The sequence below is a fragment of the Chelonoidis abingdonii genome, chromosome 1, assembly GCF_003597395.2.
Source record: "Chelonoidis abingdonii isolate Lonesome George chromosome 1, CheloAbing_2.0, whole genome shotgun sequence".
NCBI classification, from domain to species: domain Eukaryota; kingdom Metazoa; phylum Chordata; order Testudines; family Testudinidae; genus Chelonoidis; species Chelonoidis abingdonii.
Window position 1 is genome coordinate 165,672,777 of NC_133769.1, and position 13,459 is coordinate 165,686,235.

At 36.9% G+C, this 13,459-nt stretch overlaps 1 protein-coding gene across 1 annotated transcript in view; it reads left to right on the plus strand.

The window, feature by feature from the left end:
- The window catches only part of DCBLD2 (discoidin, CUB and LCCL domain containing 2), a 68,311-nt gene that overhangs the window by 32,991 nt on the left and 21,861 nt on the right, over nt 1–13,459 (plus strand). Inside the window, exons 6-11 of the mRNA XM_075063276.1 lie at nt 350–401; nt 2,732–2,804; nt 3,825–3,958; nt 5,691–5,731; nt 7,778–7,993; nt 12,531–12,655. Of these exons, the coding sequence (XP_074919377.1) occupies nt 350–401; nt 2,732–2,804; nt 3,825–3,958; nt 5,691–5,731; nt 7,778–7,993; nt 12,531–12,655 (641 nt within the window). The remainder of the gene's footprint in view (nt 1–349; nt 402–2,731; nt 2,805–3,824; nt 3,959–5,690; nt 5,732–7,777; nt 7,994–12,530; nt 12,656–13,459) is intronic.

Here is a 13,459-nt window from a genome sequence, read left to right on the forward strand (position 1 = left end):
ACTGCAGTGCACTTACAGGCATTCTGTGAAGCATTATCAAGAATAATTAAAATTAAACTATGCAAAATAAATTAAGATCAATTTTGTAATGTTTACATGCTAAATTCTCAATGGATTTCCAAGTCATTAGTACAAATTATCAAGGTTCTACTGTACCATAAAAGATTCACAAATTAGTATGTTATTTAACAAATACCTTGTTTTTCATTCAAAGCCTTTTTTGATTGAACCACGCACAATTGATATGTCTGAGAGATTCAATTTGATGGGCTTCATGTGCTTTTTAAAAAGTTGGCTAAAATTGGTTGTCTCTGTCTTCTTCTTGACTTAATATTTTTTTTCTTTCCAGACCTAATAACCTGTTTAGACAATGCAAGTCACTTTTCTGAACCAGAATTCAAGTAAGACTGCTCTGCTTGTTTTTCCCCCTGTCACTACGGTTGTTTTACTGTGGTTTTATTCATACTGTTACACACATCATCTTCCACTTTGCCACTTTGTTTCAGATAGAGTCCTTTGAATGGTGAAATTTAAATGATTAAATGACAACATTGTAAGTTCTGACCTTGTAGTTTCCAAAAATGAAGATAAACATTTTAGTATGCAGTAGAACCTCTCTGATTTGCACTAAGTGAACACACAGAAAAACCAGCAGTGTCCTCACTTTCCAGCCAAAATTAATAGTGCTAATGAGGGCTCATGTTACTAAGAACTCATTGCTTTTACAAAATAAATTACAAAATGTGCAGAAGTATTACCTTTAATACTGATGTCACTGTTTACAGTCCCAATGACCACCATAGTCACTTCCCCCCTCCCAATTCCCNCCCACCAACCCCAAGAAATACGGCGCTGAGGAGATCGCCATGGCGACCGTCACCGCCCTGCGCCGCACCGTGCCGCCCGCGGTGCCCGGTGAGTGCCCCCCCTCCCCGCCCAGTCTATCTATCTGTCTATATATCTTTTTAGTTCCTGGAGAAACTGTGGTAACTCTCCCCCTGGAATAGAATACAATCCCTAAAGCTACTGTGGGTGGTTGCCATATCTGTCACAACTTAAATCTAACATGCACTTGTCAGATGATAAAAGCATATTTTGTGATGCATTAGCCCTTGCTTTTCTATTTATTCACTTATTAATTTGTAAAATTAATTTACCATTGGTCTCACAATTAGTGTGAATTAATGAGGTTCTACTGGGACGTAATAGATAGTTGTGTTCTTTCAGGTAAATAGTAGACAAGGCTGAACATCAGGAAACATATTTTCCCCAATTAAGTGCATTTAAAGCTACAAAGTATTGTAAAGTCAAAAAATGAATTTGGGTTACATTTTGGAGGGCCTATAAACTCATGGCACCACCACTCTTTCAAGATTTGACCTTTGCAATCCAAATCAATAGTTTGCCCCTATTTAGCAAAGCGCTTAAACACTTGCTCAAGTCCCATTGACTTTACTGGGACTTGAGCACATGTTAAGTACTTTGCTGAATAGTGTATTCCTACTTTCTTCCTCAAGTATTTGCTTTTTCTTATTTTGTGATAGAAACTGGCACTAGAAGCTGAACATGTGCTTTCATCAGCAATACAACTATCGTGCCTCCTGCTTTCTATGCTCTAAAAGCATTAGCTGAAGTCAACCAGTTTCTTATGATTAAAGCACTATATGAAGATATTCTGTAATGTGCACTTTTCAGAGATACCATTTTAAAATATAACATATTTATTCACTTATATATATTATTATAAACTTTTAAACTGTGTGTGTGTGTGTGTGTGTATACACGCACGCGCACACAGTTTAAAAGTTTATAATATTAATATACACACACACAGAGTTTAAAAGTTTATAAAATAAAAAAACACTAATGCTAGAGTTCTGGATTCTGCTTTGAAAACTTCAGAATTTACAGATGATTTATGTATGCACACCCGCCATGATACCAGACATAGGGATATTTACTTACTAAAAATGTAGTTAAAGCACATACTTTCATGACATTCCTCTCAAATGCCTGGTTTTTACTGTTCTACATCTTTTCTTGAATATATATTTCTGATTTATATGCAGTGGTGTTGTAGCCATTTTAGTCCCAGGATATTAAGGAGAGACGGTGGGTGAGGTTATATCTTTTATTGGACCAATTTCAGTTGGTGAGAGAGACAAGCTTTCGAGCTTATACAGAGCTTCACTTCAGGTATGGGAAACATACTGAGTGTCACAGTTTAAATACAAAGTAGAACAGATTGCTTAGCATAAGTAGTTAACATTTTTCAAGGGGCCATTTTTAAGGGACCACTCCACCTTGAAAGGCCCCTTGAAATATGTTCTCTACTTAATGCTAAACAATCTGTTCTACCTTGTATTTAGCTGTGATGCTCTGAGTACATTTCCCAGACCTGAAGAAGAGCTCTGTGTAAGCTCAAATGCTTGTCTCTCTCTCACCAACAGAAGTTGGTCCAATGAATAATATTACTTCATCCATCTTGTCTCTATTTCTGACTTGATAAGAGTCTCAAATCTATCTACTTGATGGCTGTCTCAAAGTATGACATATTGATAGGTGGTAGTTTTAGACCACATTACAGTACAGTATTACAGTCCTACCGAATGGTAAATTGTCTGTTCATGGTTTGAGATGCAAAACTTTAAAATACAATGTGCTGCTTGCTCTTTTTAAAGTGAAGTGTAATGGCATGCATATATTGACTTCATATCTCCTTTTCTTCCAGTAAGTATTGTCCAGCTGGATGTGTGATTCCTTTTGCTGATATTTCTGGCACTATTCCTCATGGATATAGCGATGTAAGTAAATTTAGATAGTACAGTATGTTCATTTTAAGTTTGATTAAACTCTGCACTTTTTGATAAAAATCTGTTGCATATGTTTTTCTGTCAGCTCTATTTCCTTGACTCGGGGAGTAGATACTCACTAATGTGACATGCTGCTGATTTTGCTCAGCTGCTTCATGGCTGGAGCTCCAGATGTTGCTGTCTCCAAGAAGTGGTTAAGCACTCCACGCTCTTACATTTTGGTATCTGTTGAGAAATGTGGATCACTAGAATAATCTTCATTACTTCCCATTTTATTTCTGTTGGCTGGCTGTCTCAAGTCTGTAATATTCAGCTTCCTAGAGAGGAATCTGTCTTCTTAATGGTGTCCTCTGATTTCATGACACTGTAATGAATCTCAATAAACAGCAGCCATATTTTAGCTCTTCCTCACAGAATGGAGATTGATTGTGTGGACTACATTGTACTCTGGCAACAAAAATAGCTGATTATCTAGTGTTTCCTCTAGTAATGTGTATAAAAACGTCTAAGTTGTGTGTGTATTGTGTGCTGTCTGTTGTCAGAGATTAGATAACGTGATGAGTGGTGCTCCGTCAACAAATAAGTATGTAGCTCCTCAGAATTGTATAATGAGCAACTATACCCTTCCTGCACTTTCTGTTAAGAGAAACAGATTACGGTAACCAGTTTTTTCCTACTTGACTTGTAGCATATGTACATATGTCTATTCTCCTTACCTAGTCTAACCTAAAAGATTCTCAGGAAAATAAACTGAAAATCACTTGCATCACCTCAGTATGTAAGTTCCAGCTGAAGACCGTATTCAAGCATAATGTTGTATTCCATACACTTCCATTACACTTCTCTTTTAGAAAACAGAAAAATGCATTTCATGTCTTATACATTCAAAAATGAATGGTGCCTGTGGGTAGTGGGGAGACAATTAAATAATAGCAGTTTCTTTATGGCATAAAAATTCTGAAACACTTTGGAAAAAAAGAATGTGAACGTTGTTTTCTATTTTCTTCAAAGTCCTCGTCACTTTGCATGGCTGGTGTGCATGCAGGAGTCGTGTCCAATATTCTGGGTGGACAAATCAATGTTGTAATCAGCAAAGGCATTCCATATTATGAAAGCTCTTTGGCTAACAATGTCACCTCAAAAGTGTAAGTATATTTGCTCTGTTGTTTTCATATATTTAATGCTTACCTCTTGGTAATAGGAGATGTAAATCTATCTGTGATCATCAGTTGTATCAAGGGAAAACTTTAAACTAGTGGAGTTACCCATCCATAGGAATGGTAGGTTCTGTTCTAAGTAGGTTCTTATGCTGTACTCATTTTTGTGGTATATGATTTCCTGTCCAAATTATTGTAATATCTAGGCCATAAGTGAAAATTAAGACTTCATTGCAAAACTAGGGAATCTACCTTCAAAAATATATGGAACGGCCATAAACTCCTAATAGTTTTTTTTTTAAAATAATAATTTGATTGAATATATGCTAGTCTTGACTGCTATTTTGTATTTTGTTGTCATTCATGTATATAATAAAACAATATCATTTTTGTAATTCCTTGTTCAGTTTTCTTACAGTGGGGTAACTTTTTTTTGCTCTTCCATTTTAAAAAAATAAATAGCCAGGGAAGATTTTTTAAAAAAATTCTTACCTATTGCAGTGTAAAACTTCAGTTTGAATCTCAACAGCTGATCCTATAGCAGGTCCTATGGCTGATTGATACATTGAAGAAAGAGCAGGTGGCTGCTCTTTTTGGTTACTTGAAACCTGTTTTTAAGGCTGACTGCCCAGACCAACCTGAAACCCGTTGTGATGTGTGTTTGGACTAGTAGATCATTGTCTGTTTTGAGACCCCCATCTACATTTGGGAAATTTTCTGAAAATTTTCTGCCATTGCTAACCCACTGTTCAGCCCTGTTGAAGACAGCAGTGTTGGGAGCCCTAATGTAGAAAGACTACTGGCTGCTCCTGGCGTTTTGAATACTGTATCATGTAAACGTCTTCAGAGCAAGTCCAGTTGGTATGGTGTAAATGCCAGTGTCTGTTCTACTCTAGGGCTCCCAACATCACAAATACCCAAGTGGAGCTGAACCAGTGTTGGTCACAGTGGGAATTTTTTAGAAAAATTTAGTTTAGACAGGACCTGAATAAGCAGTGAAATAGATTTTATTTTTTTTAATGGATTCATAGTCATGTTTTCTTCTGAAGCATCAACATACTGTGTTATGGAGTCTGCAGGACTTTGAGTATTAAAGGATTATATATTGTTAGAAGATCACAAACTGAACTGAGCTGCTGGTACTTGTCTAAATTTGAAGCATCAGTGCTGCAGTGCTCTTTGAAATATCAAACTCGTAGAACAGAGCTCTGTTGATGTTTCAAGTGTAGCCGTGCCTGGACATTTGGTACTTAGAAGAAGGATATTGCACAATGCAGATTGTGAGTAACGTGATGGTCCTCTTGATTTAGAGCCTTCTGGTCTTACAAAACCCCAGTAAATGAGAAAGGGTTTGGGTGGAGGGAGCTGACCGTTGTTTTCTTGTTCAGCTTCATCATTTAGATAGCCAAATGTTTTTAATTTGCTCTTCTTCTAGTTATATCATTAGCTGCACTTTTACACTTCTAGTTTACATCTGAAATCTTTTAAACTAGGTGGTACCTTCTAAGCCAGGTTTCAGCCTGAAGCAAAGGTGTTCATACAGTGCTGAAACCATTATCCATAGTGGTGGTAACAGGTGCTACTTCAATAAATAAAAGTATTTGGGCATGAATAGGTTCCTGATGGGATGCAGTAGTAGGGGGAAAATAAAATTGAGAACAATTTGCCCTAAATGTTCCAGTGACAGCCACAAAAATAGCTTTCTTTTTGTTTTTTGCAGAGGACTATTATCTGCAAGTCTCTTCACTTTTAAGACTAGTGGTAAGCATACTATCTATGAATCGCATATTGATTTTTGAGATAAACTCAGAGTGGGACACATTTTTTAAAAAATAAGCGTGATGTGCTTGCAACTTTTTTATTTTTATTGTGTTAATCAAATAGTACCATTTAGATCTTTGGATTATTGTGAGGATTGCTCAGAGTTTGAGGACTTTGAGTATACAAATAAGTGATGAGTATGGTTGGTATCAATGCTTTGTCTAATTTAATGAGACCCTTTAATTTAAATCAGTTGCTCTGAGTTATATTTCAACTTACGCATTCCTAAATGAAACCTCTCCATTTAAAAATGTGTTCCCTCCAGCCTCCAAAGTTATTCTTTAGCCAAGTTATAATTATTTGGCCCTTTAGATCTTTCCTCATATGCCAATATTCAAGAAGGTTTATTTGTCCTGTTACAAAAAGAGACATTCTTTTACCTTTTTGTTGCTTTTTTAATATAGTTTACAATATAAGAATAAAATTATCTAAGTGTATTCTGAAAAGTGGAAACATCAGTATTTGCTCAGTCATTCTATATTTGTAGCAGTTTTTTACATTCTATTTCTCTGTTCTGTTTTACTTCATCCTTAAAGCTAATTTGTTGCCTCTTGCTGAGTGTTAACTGAGTTTAAAAAAATATATAATTCTCAAGCCCCTTAATTTCTATTCTTCTTCTTTGTTCTTATCTTTCTGGTATTTTGATGCCAAGAACTGAATGTAACATGCCAATCCAGATTCTTTCTTGCCAGAGCCTTACCAGGAAACTGTCACATCCTTGCTATGCCAATGCGTATGCCTCTGCACATAAAGCCACAAATTCCATTGATCCTTTTTGCTGGTGCATTGCAGTCTTGTACCTTTCAGACCATTACTGCTTTCCATGTTTTACCCTTCCTTCCAATATCTCCAGATTATTTTCTCCAAGATACATTAGCTGATGTTTTCCAAACTGAATATAACTTTTCTGTAGGTCACTTTTTTATTATTTCTTTGTCTTTATTGATACTTGTAACACCTCCAACTTTAGTTTCCTCTGTAAATTTTATTGATGTACTATTTACCCTCGATCTAACTCCATTAATTAAGTGACTAATATCAGACTAATGTTACTCAGCAGCCAAGTAGACCAGTGGTTCTCAAACTTTTTTTTTTCGTGGACCACTTGAAAATTGCTGAGGTTCTCAGCAGACCACGTAATGATCTTTCCAAATGTTGTTTGTACCGTAAAGTGCTTTGGATAAAAGTGTTATATTAAAAAAAAAACTTAATTATTAACTTTTTTGTTCTACAAATAAAAGCACAAAACTCATATTTTAATATCAGTAGTCTTACCTTTCTAATTTGATGGATGTAACCTCTCTCCCCTGCTGTGGCAGCCCCCAAGCTAGGGCTGGGAAGGAAGGGGGTCTCTCCCCAGCCACAGAGATGGGGCAAGGAAGGAGGGCCATCTCTCCCTGGCAGCCACAGCCCTGGAGCTGGGGGAAGTCGCCTCTTTCTCTGGCCTCCACAGCCCTGCACATCCCGAATTCCCCCCACCTCTTCTCACCGAACTTCCCCCTCCCATCTACCTCCTGTTGCCCTTCAAGGCCACCACATCACCTTGTATGTGCATCTTCTCCAGGGTCTAGGCACCTAATTAGTGGAGCTACACCTGACGGCTCCACTAATTATGTGGGTGGCCCTTCATTCTCTTGTGTGCAGCTGCCCAGGCGCGCACCTTAGAGGGAACTATCCGCGGACCACCTGAATGGAACTCGCGGACCACAGTTTGAGACCCTCTGCACTGGACAACTCATCTGTAACTGAATATGTAGCTTTTTATCATTATCTTTTGTTTATAGTTTTCCAATTTGAATTAACTTTGTGAATTTTTAGACACTGAGGTAGATAGTTTGCCATAGTATAAAATTAAATATCAGACCCGCAAAAAACATTGTATTACACAATGTAACTTTAATTTAATAAGGGAGAATTCAGAGCAAGAAAATTTGATTGTGTAACTTTGGATTTTGCATCTGAGTCCTCATCTCTTATGTTGTTCAGGTTGCTATGGGACACTGGGAATGGAATCTGGAGTAATCCCTGATTCTCAGATTACTGCGTCATCAAGTCTAGAGTGGCCTGACCAAGCAGGCCAGGAACACATATGGACTCCTGAAAGAGCCAGATTGAAAAGGCCTGGACCTCCTTGGGGTGCTTTTACCACTGATGTGTATCAGTGGTTACAAATAGACCTGAATAAAGAAAAGAAAATAACAGGTAAGCAGATCTGAGATGGCTTTTAAAATTGTATTTGGAAAGGTAGGAATAGGGTAGGTTAATAACTAATGCAGTTTTAATCTGGGGTTATATATGAAGTTCAGTTGGTTTCTGACTGTAATCAGAGCAATGCTGTTTCCATGGTCTCTACACATAGCATACCCAAGAAATTCTAGAATTACAGGTGGACAAGTTAGGCTTTACTCTAGGGGGTGGTTTTGCATAGGATCTTTCCAACAAGTTTTGTGTTACTGATTCCCACCTTTATATTGTTTTTCAGCCTTGTCCTGTTTCTGCTGATTGTCCTTTTGGATCCACAAGGCTTTTCTGGCTTTCTTATATCCATGTCAATTCTCAGTTAATTCTCTTTAATGTAGCAGTTTGCATTCTTTGAAGAGGATCACCCAAAGAAGGCGTTCCAATTTTACATAATACTTACAAACTAATTTTTGACCGCTGACTTCAGTCTTTTAGTGGTAGCCATATCTTAATCTTCCTTTTTTTGTTTGTGTAACAAGATCTAAAGTGGTATCTGTCAGTCTGCATTCTTTTCCTAGTCCCCTTTTCTGATTATGTAGTTAGATTTTATATCAAGTGACCTTCCTGTGATAAGGTTTTTCCTTGACACTATAACTACAAAAACTGAAGGGTCATGCTTCTGCTTATAATCGTTCTTAATTTTAAAAATGATGGATTCCAAGACTCATGCCTCATGTTGTTCTGATGCTTTCTTGTGTGTGTGTTGAAAGCCCTTTACTGGCCTTGTGCATTCCCATCTGTCATCTCATCATCTCTTCCATTTTCCTGTGCATAAAGTGATATCCTTCTAGTTCAAAACTGACGAGTGTCACCTTGCCATCTCCCATTAACCTGAACTCTAGCTGCTGTCACTCATGCCTCATTATATTAAAAGTATGTAAACAGAACAAAAAAACACCAGGAAAATCACCACACTGAATCATTGTCCTTTTTAACTGTTCTCCCAACAACTATTTCCCTTTTGTTCATACCTTATGGCCCATTGAATTGTTGTATTAAGATTAGAAAGATGTTTGAAATGAGGACCTTGCCAAATTCCTGCATATTATGGCACTGTAGAAATAGTTATGTTCTAAAAACAATTTCTATCCCGTTTGCATTATGATGCCTTTTTATTGTTTCATACCTTGGAACCCATATCAGTGTTGCAGACCAGAGTTACCTCATTTGATTACTCGAGATGATAAATTCACTTTTTTTTTTTTTTTGAGCTACCAAAATCCAGCCAAGTTGGATTTTAGTATGTTCATATGCTCTCCTTAAGGGAATTCCTTTGTCGGTGTTGCAGTTTTCTATCTTTAAAGACCTTTTATCACAAGTTTAGTTTGTTTGGGTGGGAAGATCCTGGTAAATAAATCTGGAAATTCAAAATTGATGCATTGATTAAAAAAAGAGAAATAAAAGGCAATGCATAGTTAAACAGCATTAACTCTGATTCCGTTCCCCACCACTCTTGTGCCCACTTCATCTTGCATACAAAATAAAAGAGACAGAATCATAGAACCATAGAGTTAGAAGGGACCACAAGGGTCATCAACTCTAACCCCTTGCCAAAATGCAGGATTTGCTGTGTCTAAACCATCTAAAACAACTGGTAATCCAGCCTCTTTTTGAAAACCTCCAGTGAAGGAGATTGCATGACTTCCCTAAGCAGTTTGTTCCATTGTCCTGCTGTTCTTAGAGTTAGGAAATTTTTTTCCTGAGATTTAATCTAAATCTGCTATACTGTAGTTTGAACCCTCCATGGCAAGAGAGGACAATTTTTCTCCATTTTTTTTATGGTAGCCTTGACATCTTGGAGGAGCTTTTAGAAGACTGAAATATCAGTAAATCTACTAAATCCACTTTGTGTATTTTGCCTGTGCAGTTGGAGATCTTTGTACATGTTATTTTAAATTCATTATTTATATGATCCATCACTAACTCATGTATGGAGAACAGCACTTAAAAGGTTTCTCATCTCCAATTAAGTAGCTAGGGCTTAATATATGTCTGTACTGCATCTCACGTTATGACACATATTTGCATTTCAAACTCCATATGCTTTCAGGGAATTTTTCCCTAAGTGCTCATTTCTTGTGAAGAGATGTGAAAGCCTGTCTTGTTCCAGTGCCTATGCGTGATCTTAAAGAAAGCAGATGTATTTTGTAATAATTATTGACACAAGTAAGGTATACTTCAGTATAAATGCTACATTTATGTACAATCAGCCTATCATTAAGTGTAATCCAATCTCTTCTCAGTTTTCCTTGCCACTGATAGAGAACAGACTGTGATAGATATCCCAAGTCTGATCCTGGTTGAATATATGCATCCGTAGGCTTAGATAATCTTCTCAGTCCACAGGCAGCCATGTGCTGAGTAGAGCTGTAAGGTCCATGAATCACAAAAGTATAACGTCCTCATGTTGTACACCCATTTATGACTGCATGGTTTTGAATGCATTCCCCACACTGTGTACATTGTTTAGAAGGCAAGCTGCCCTTTCTTTGGACAGACCTTGCAGTGAACATACACTTTTCATTTTAATACAGTGGGGCATGTGACCACAGAAGGAGAAAGTAACCATCTTTTATTCTTGCATGTTCTGTGCATGTTACTAATGTCTATGTATGTGCTCTTTCAACATTCACATGACTCATCAAATTCATCTCTGTGTGTTTCAAAAATATTTAATTTTTTAATATAGATAACAGGAATGGCAACACTAATTTATTTTTAATCTGTTTACAGAGCAGGAAAAAAACCATCAGAAATTTCCTCCATATTTTCACTAAGATATTTGGGCTGTGATCTAGCACAGCAGATATGTGCAAGCTTAACTTTTATGAATAGTCAGGCGGACTACTCATGTCATAAAGTTAAGCAAGTGCATAGTGCTTTCCTGGATTGAAGCTTTGATGAGTGGTATGTGTGTCACAGCTGGTGCTCAATAACTATTAATTCAGTAATACAATAAGTTTTTACAGTTTCACCGCATATTGAACAGCAGTGGAGTTTGGAGCAGTCAGGTGGGAACCGTTTCATGAAGGGACTGATAATTATCAAACAATCTTACATTGGGATAACAATTAGTGTGTGCTGGGAAATGGAACCCCTGACACTCATTGTGCCTTAATTCAGAGGTTTCTCATGACTTTACAGTTGTGATCACAGGGCCTCCCTTTGTGTATATGATATAGCTGGCTTTTTTTCTGTTGCTGTTGTTCCATCTGTTCTTAGTATTTCCTGGGAGAAAAAGGATTAATTCATGTTGATTAAGTCAGCCACCCATCTCTGAGAAGAGCTCTTCCCTAATTTTGTTCAGAAAGGCTGCTTGTACCTTAGTACCTGTAGTAAATATTAATCTAAACAGAGAGTTGTATCTGCTATTTTTCTCAATTCCACCATGGACACACTGCTTTCTATTTGTGGAAGTGGATGTGTTCCTCAGAAAGTAGAGGACAGGGTGCCTCAGAGATACACTACATTTGCTCTGTCTAGAACACACAAGCTAAGATCTTTAGGTCAAATCATGGCCGTGTGCTTCAGTGGATGGCAGCATGTGTTGTGTGTGAAGTAGCAGAGAGTTGGAATACTGGCTTGTGGTGTCTGTCTTTATCAGAGTCTGGGGATCTCCTTCTCATGTAAACCCAACTATAGGGCAACCATTGCATGACAGGTGGCGTTCACCTCTGTTTCCTCTTCTGCATTAATTCTTCAAAGTTGTTTCACCTTTTCCTTATTGTGTGTGTTTGGAATCTGCCTCATGCCAAAAATGAATTAGTTTTAGGTAGAATGGTTATGTTCTCTAACACCTATACTTCAAGAAGACAATCCTAAACCATCTTCTTTTAAGTGATCAGTTCAGTCCCACAACCCTCTCAGAGATGGTCTTTGTAATCCCGGCTAATAGTCTCACTGCCAGAGGCAGTACTGGTTCATCAACTTCCATACAACAAACTTTTTTGTTCTTCTTTCCATCTTCTTTCTGGCTGTGATTCACGGTTTTGATCTTATACTTTTCCTTTAATTTCATGCCTCTATTAATGCTTTCTCTAAAAAAAACCTTTCTTAGACTATTATAATACTATAAGTACCTGCCTAAGAAAGCTTGTGGTCTTTCAGTGCTGCTTATATATAGCCTGTGAATTCAGAACCAGAGTGGCTTTGGTTTTGTCTTTGTAAATCCAGAACACAAGGTCAAATGCAGCAGCCTGATGCCCCATCAAGAAATGCAAAGAAAAAAATGTTAAGGACGTTTTCAGAAAAGTAACTTAAAATAATGATAAGGACACAGTCACCAGATGTGGAAGTTATAGATCCTGATGGTTTAAGAGGAAACCCTTTAAAATATTAACTGACACAGAGGAGAACATATGCTTGATTCCTCTACTTAAAGTTGCCATATCCTGGGTATATGCTTCGTATTATAAATCATTGCATGAAAACATTGACATAAACATTTTCAAAGAGAGACATTTGGCATCTATGTAAATGGAAACCTTCATATTCACAGGCATTATAACTACTGGATCCACCATAGCAGAGCACCACTATTACATCTCTGCCTACCGAATTCTATACAGTGATGATGCACAGAAATGGACAGTATACAGAGAACCTGGTGTTGGTCAGGATAAGGTAAAATTAGTACAGACTTTCTAGATATAGTCATAGATGAGTGTTTAGATAATGTATATATGACCAGGCATAATGAGGAAAATTACCAAGTGATTTTTCTTCACAGCATGATAAATTACAGTTTTGATCCTTGGCCCAAGAGTAGCATATAAGCAAAATTAAATCTGAATTCATACAAATATCAACATTCATGAGATGTGGAAAATATACAAATATCCAGTAAAGATTTGAATTACAGAAGTGATATAGGGAGAAAAGATCTCTATTAGAATATTCCCATTATCAGCTTTAGATTGCTTTCCTATAATTGTATTCCCTTCAGAATATCTAGACTTTTCCCAAAATACATTTTTCTTCATATTTAGTAACATAGACCAGAGAGATTTTCTTTCCCCTATGAACATAGTGTAGTGTTTGGATTTCGCCTTTCTCTACGCTGTTTCTGTTCATCTCCCACTACTTTCACAAAAATATTAGCACATAAGCTTTTTTCCCTCATGGCATTTAACCAATTAAATTCCATAGTAAACATTTCATTTTTGAAAGTTCTCACTGAGAATGAGTTGTTGTGATATGTAATTTCAAAATAAATCCATATTAAAAATGTAAGATTATTAAACACATGGCATATCCTGCACTAAAAAAAACTTTAAAGGTATCACTTGAACGGCTGTAGGTAACAAAAATTAGATAAAACTAATAATCTCTCCTTAATTCTTCCCAGTGGTCTAAATTCAGATTCTGTTAAAATAATGGCAAAATTCCGGCTGACCTCACTGAAACGAGTGTTTGGTTTATTTTGCT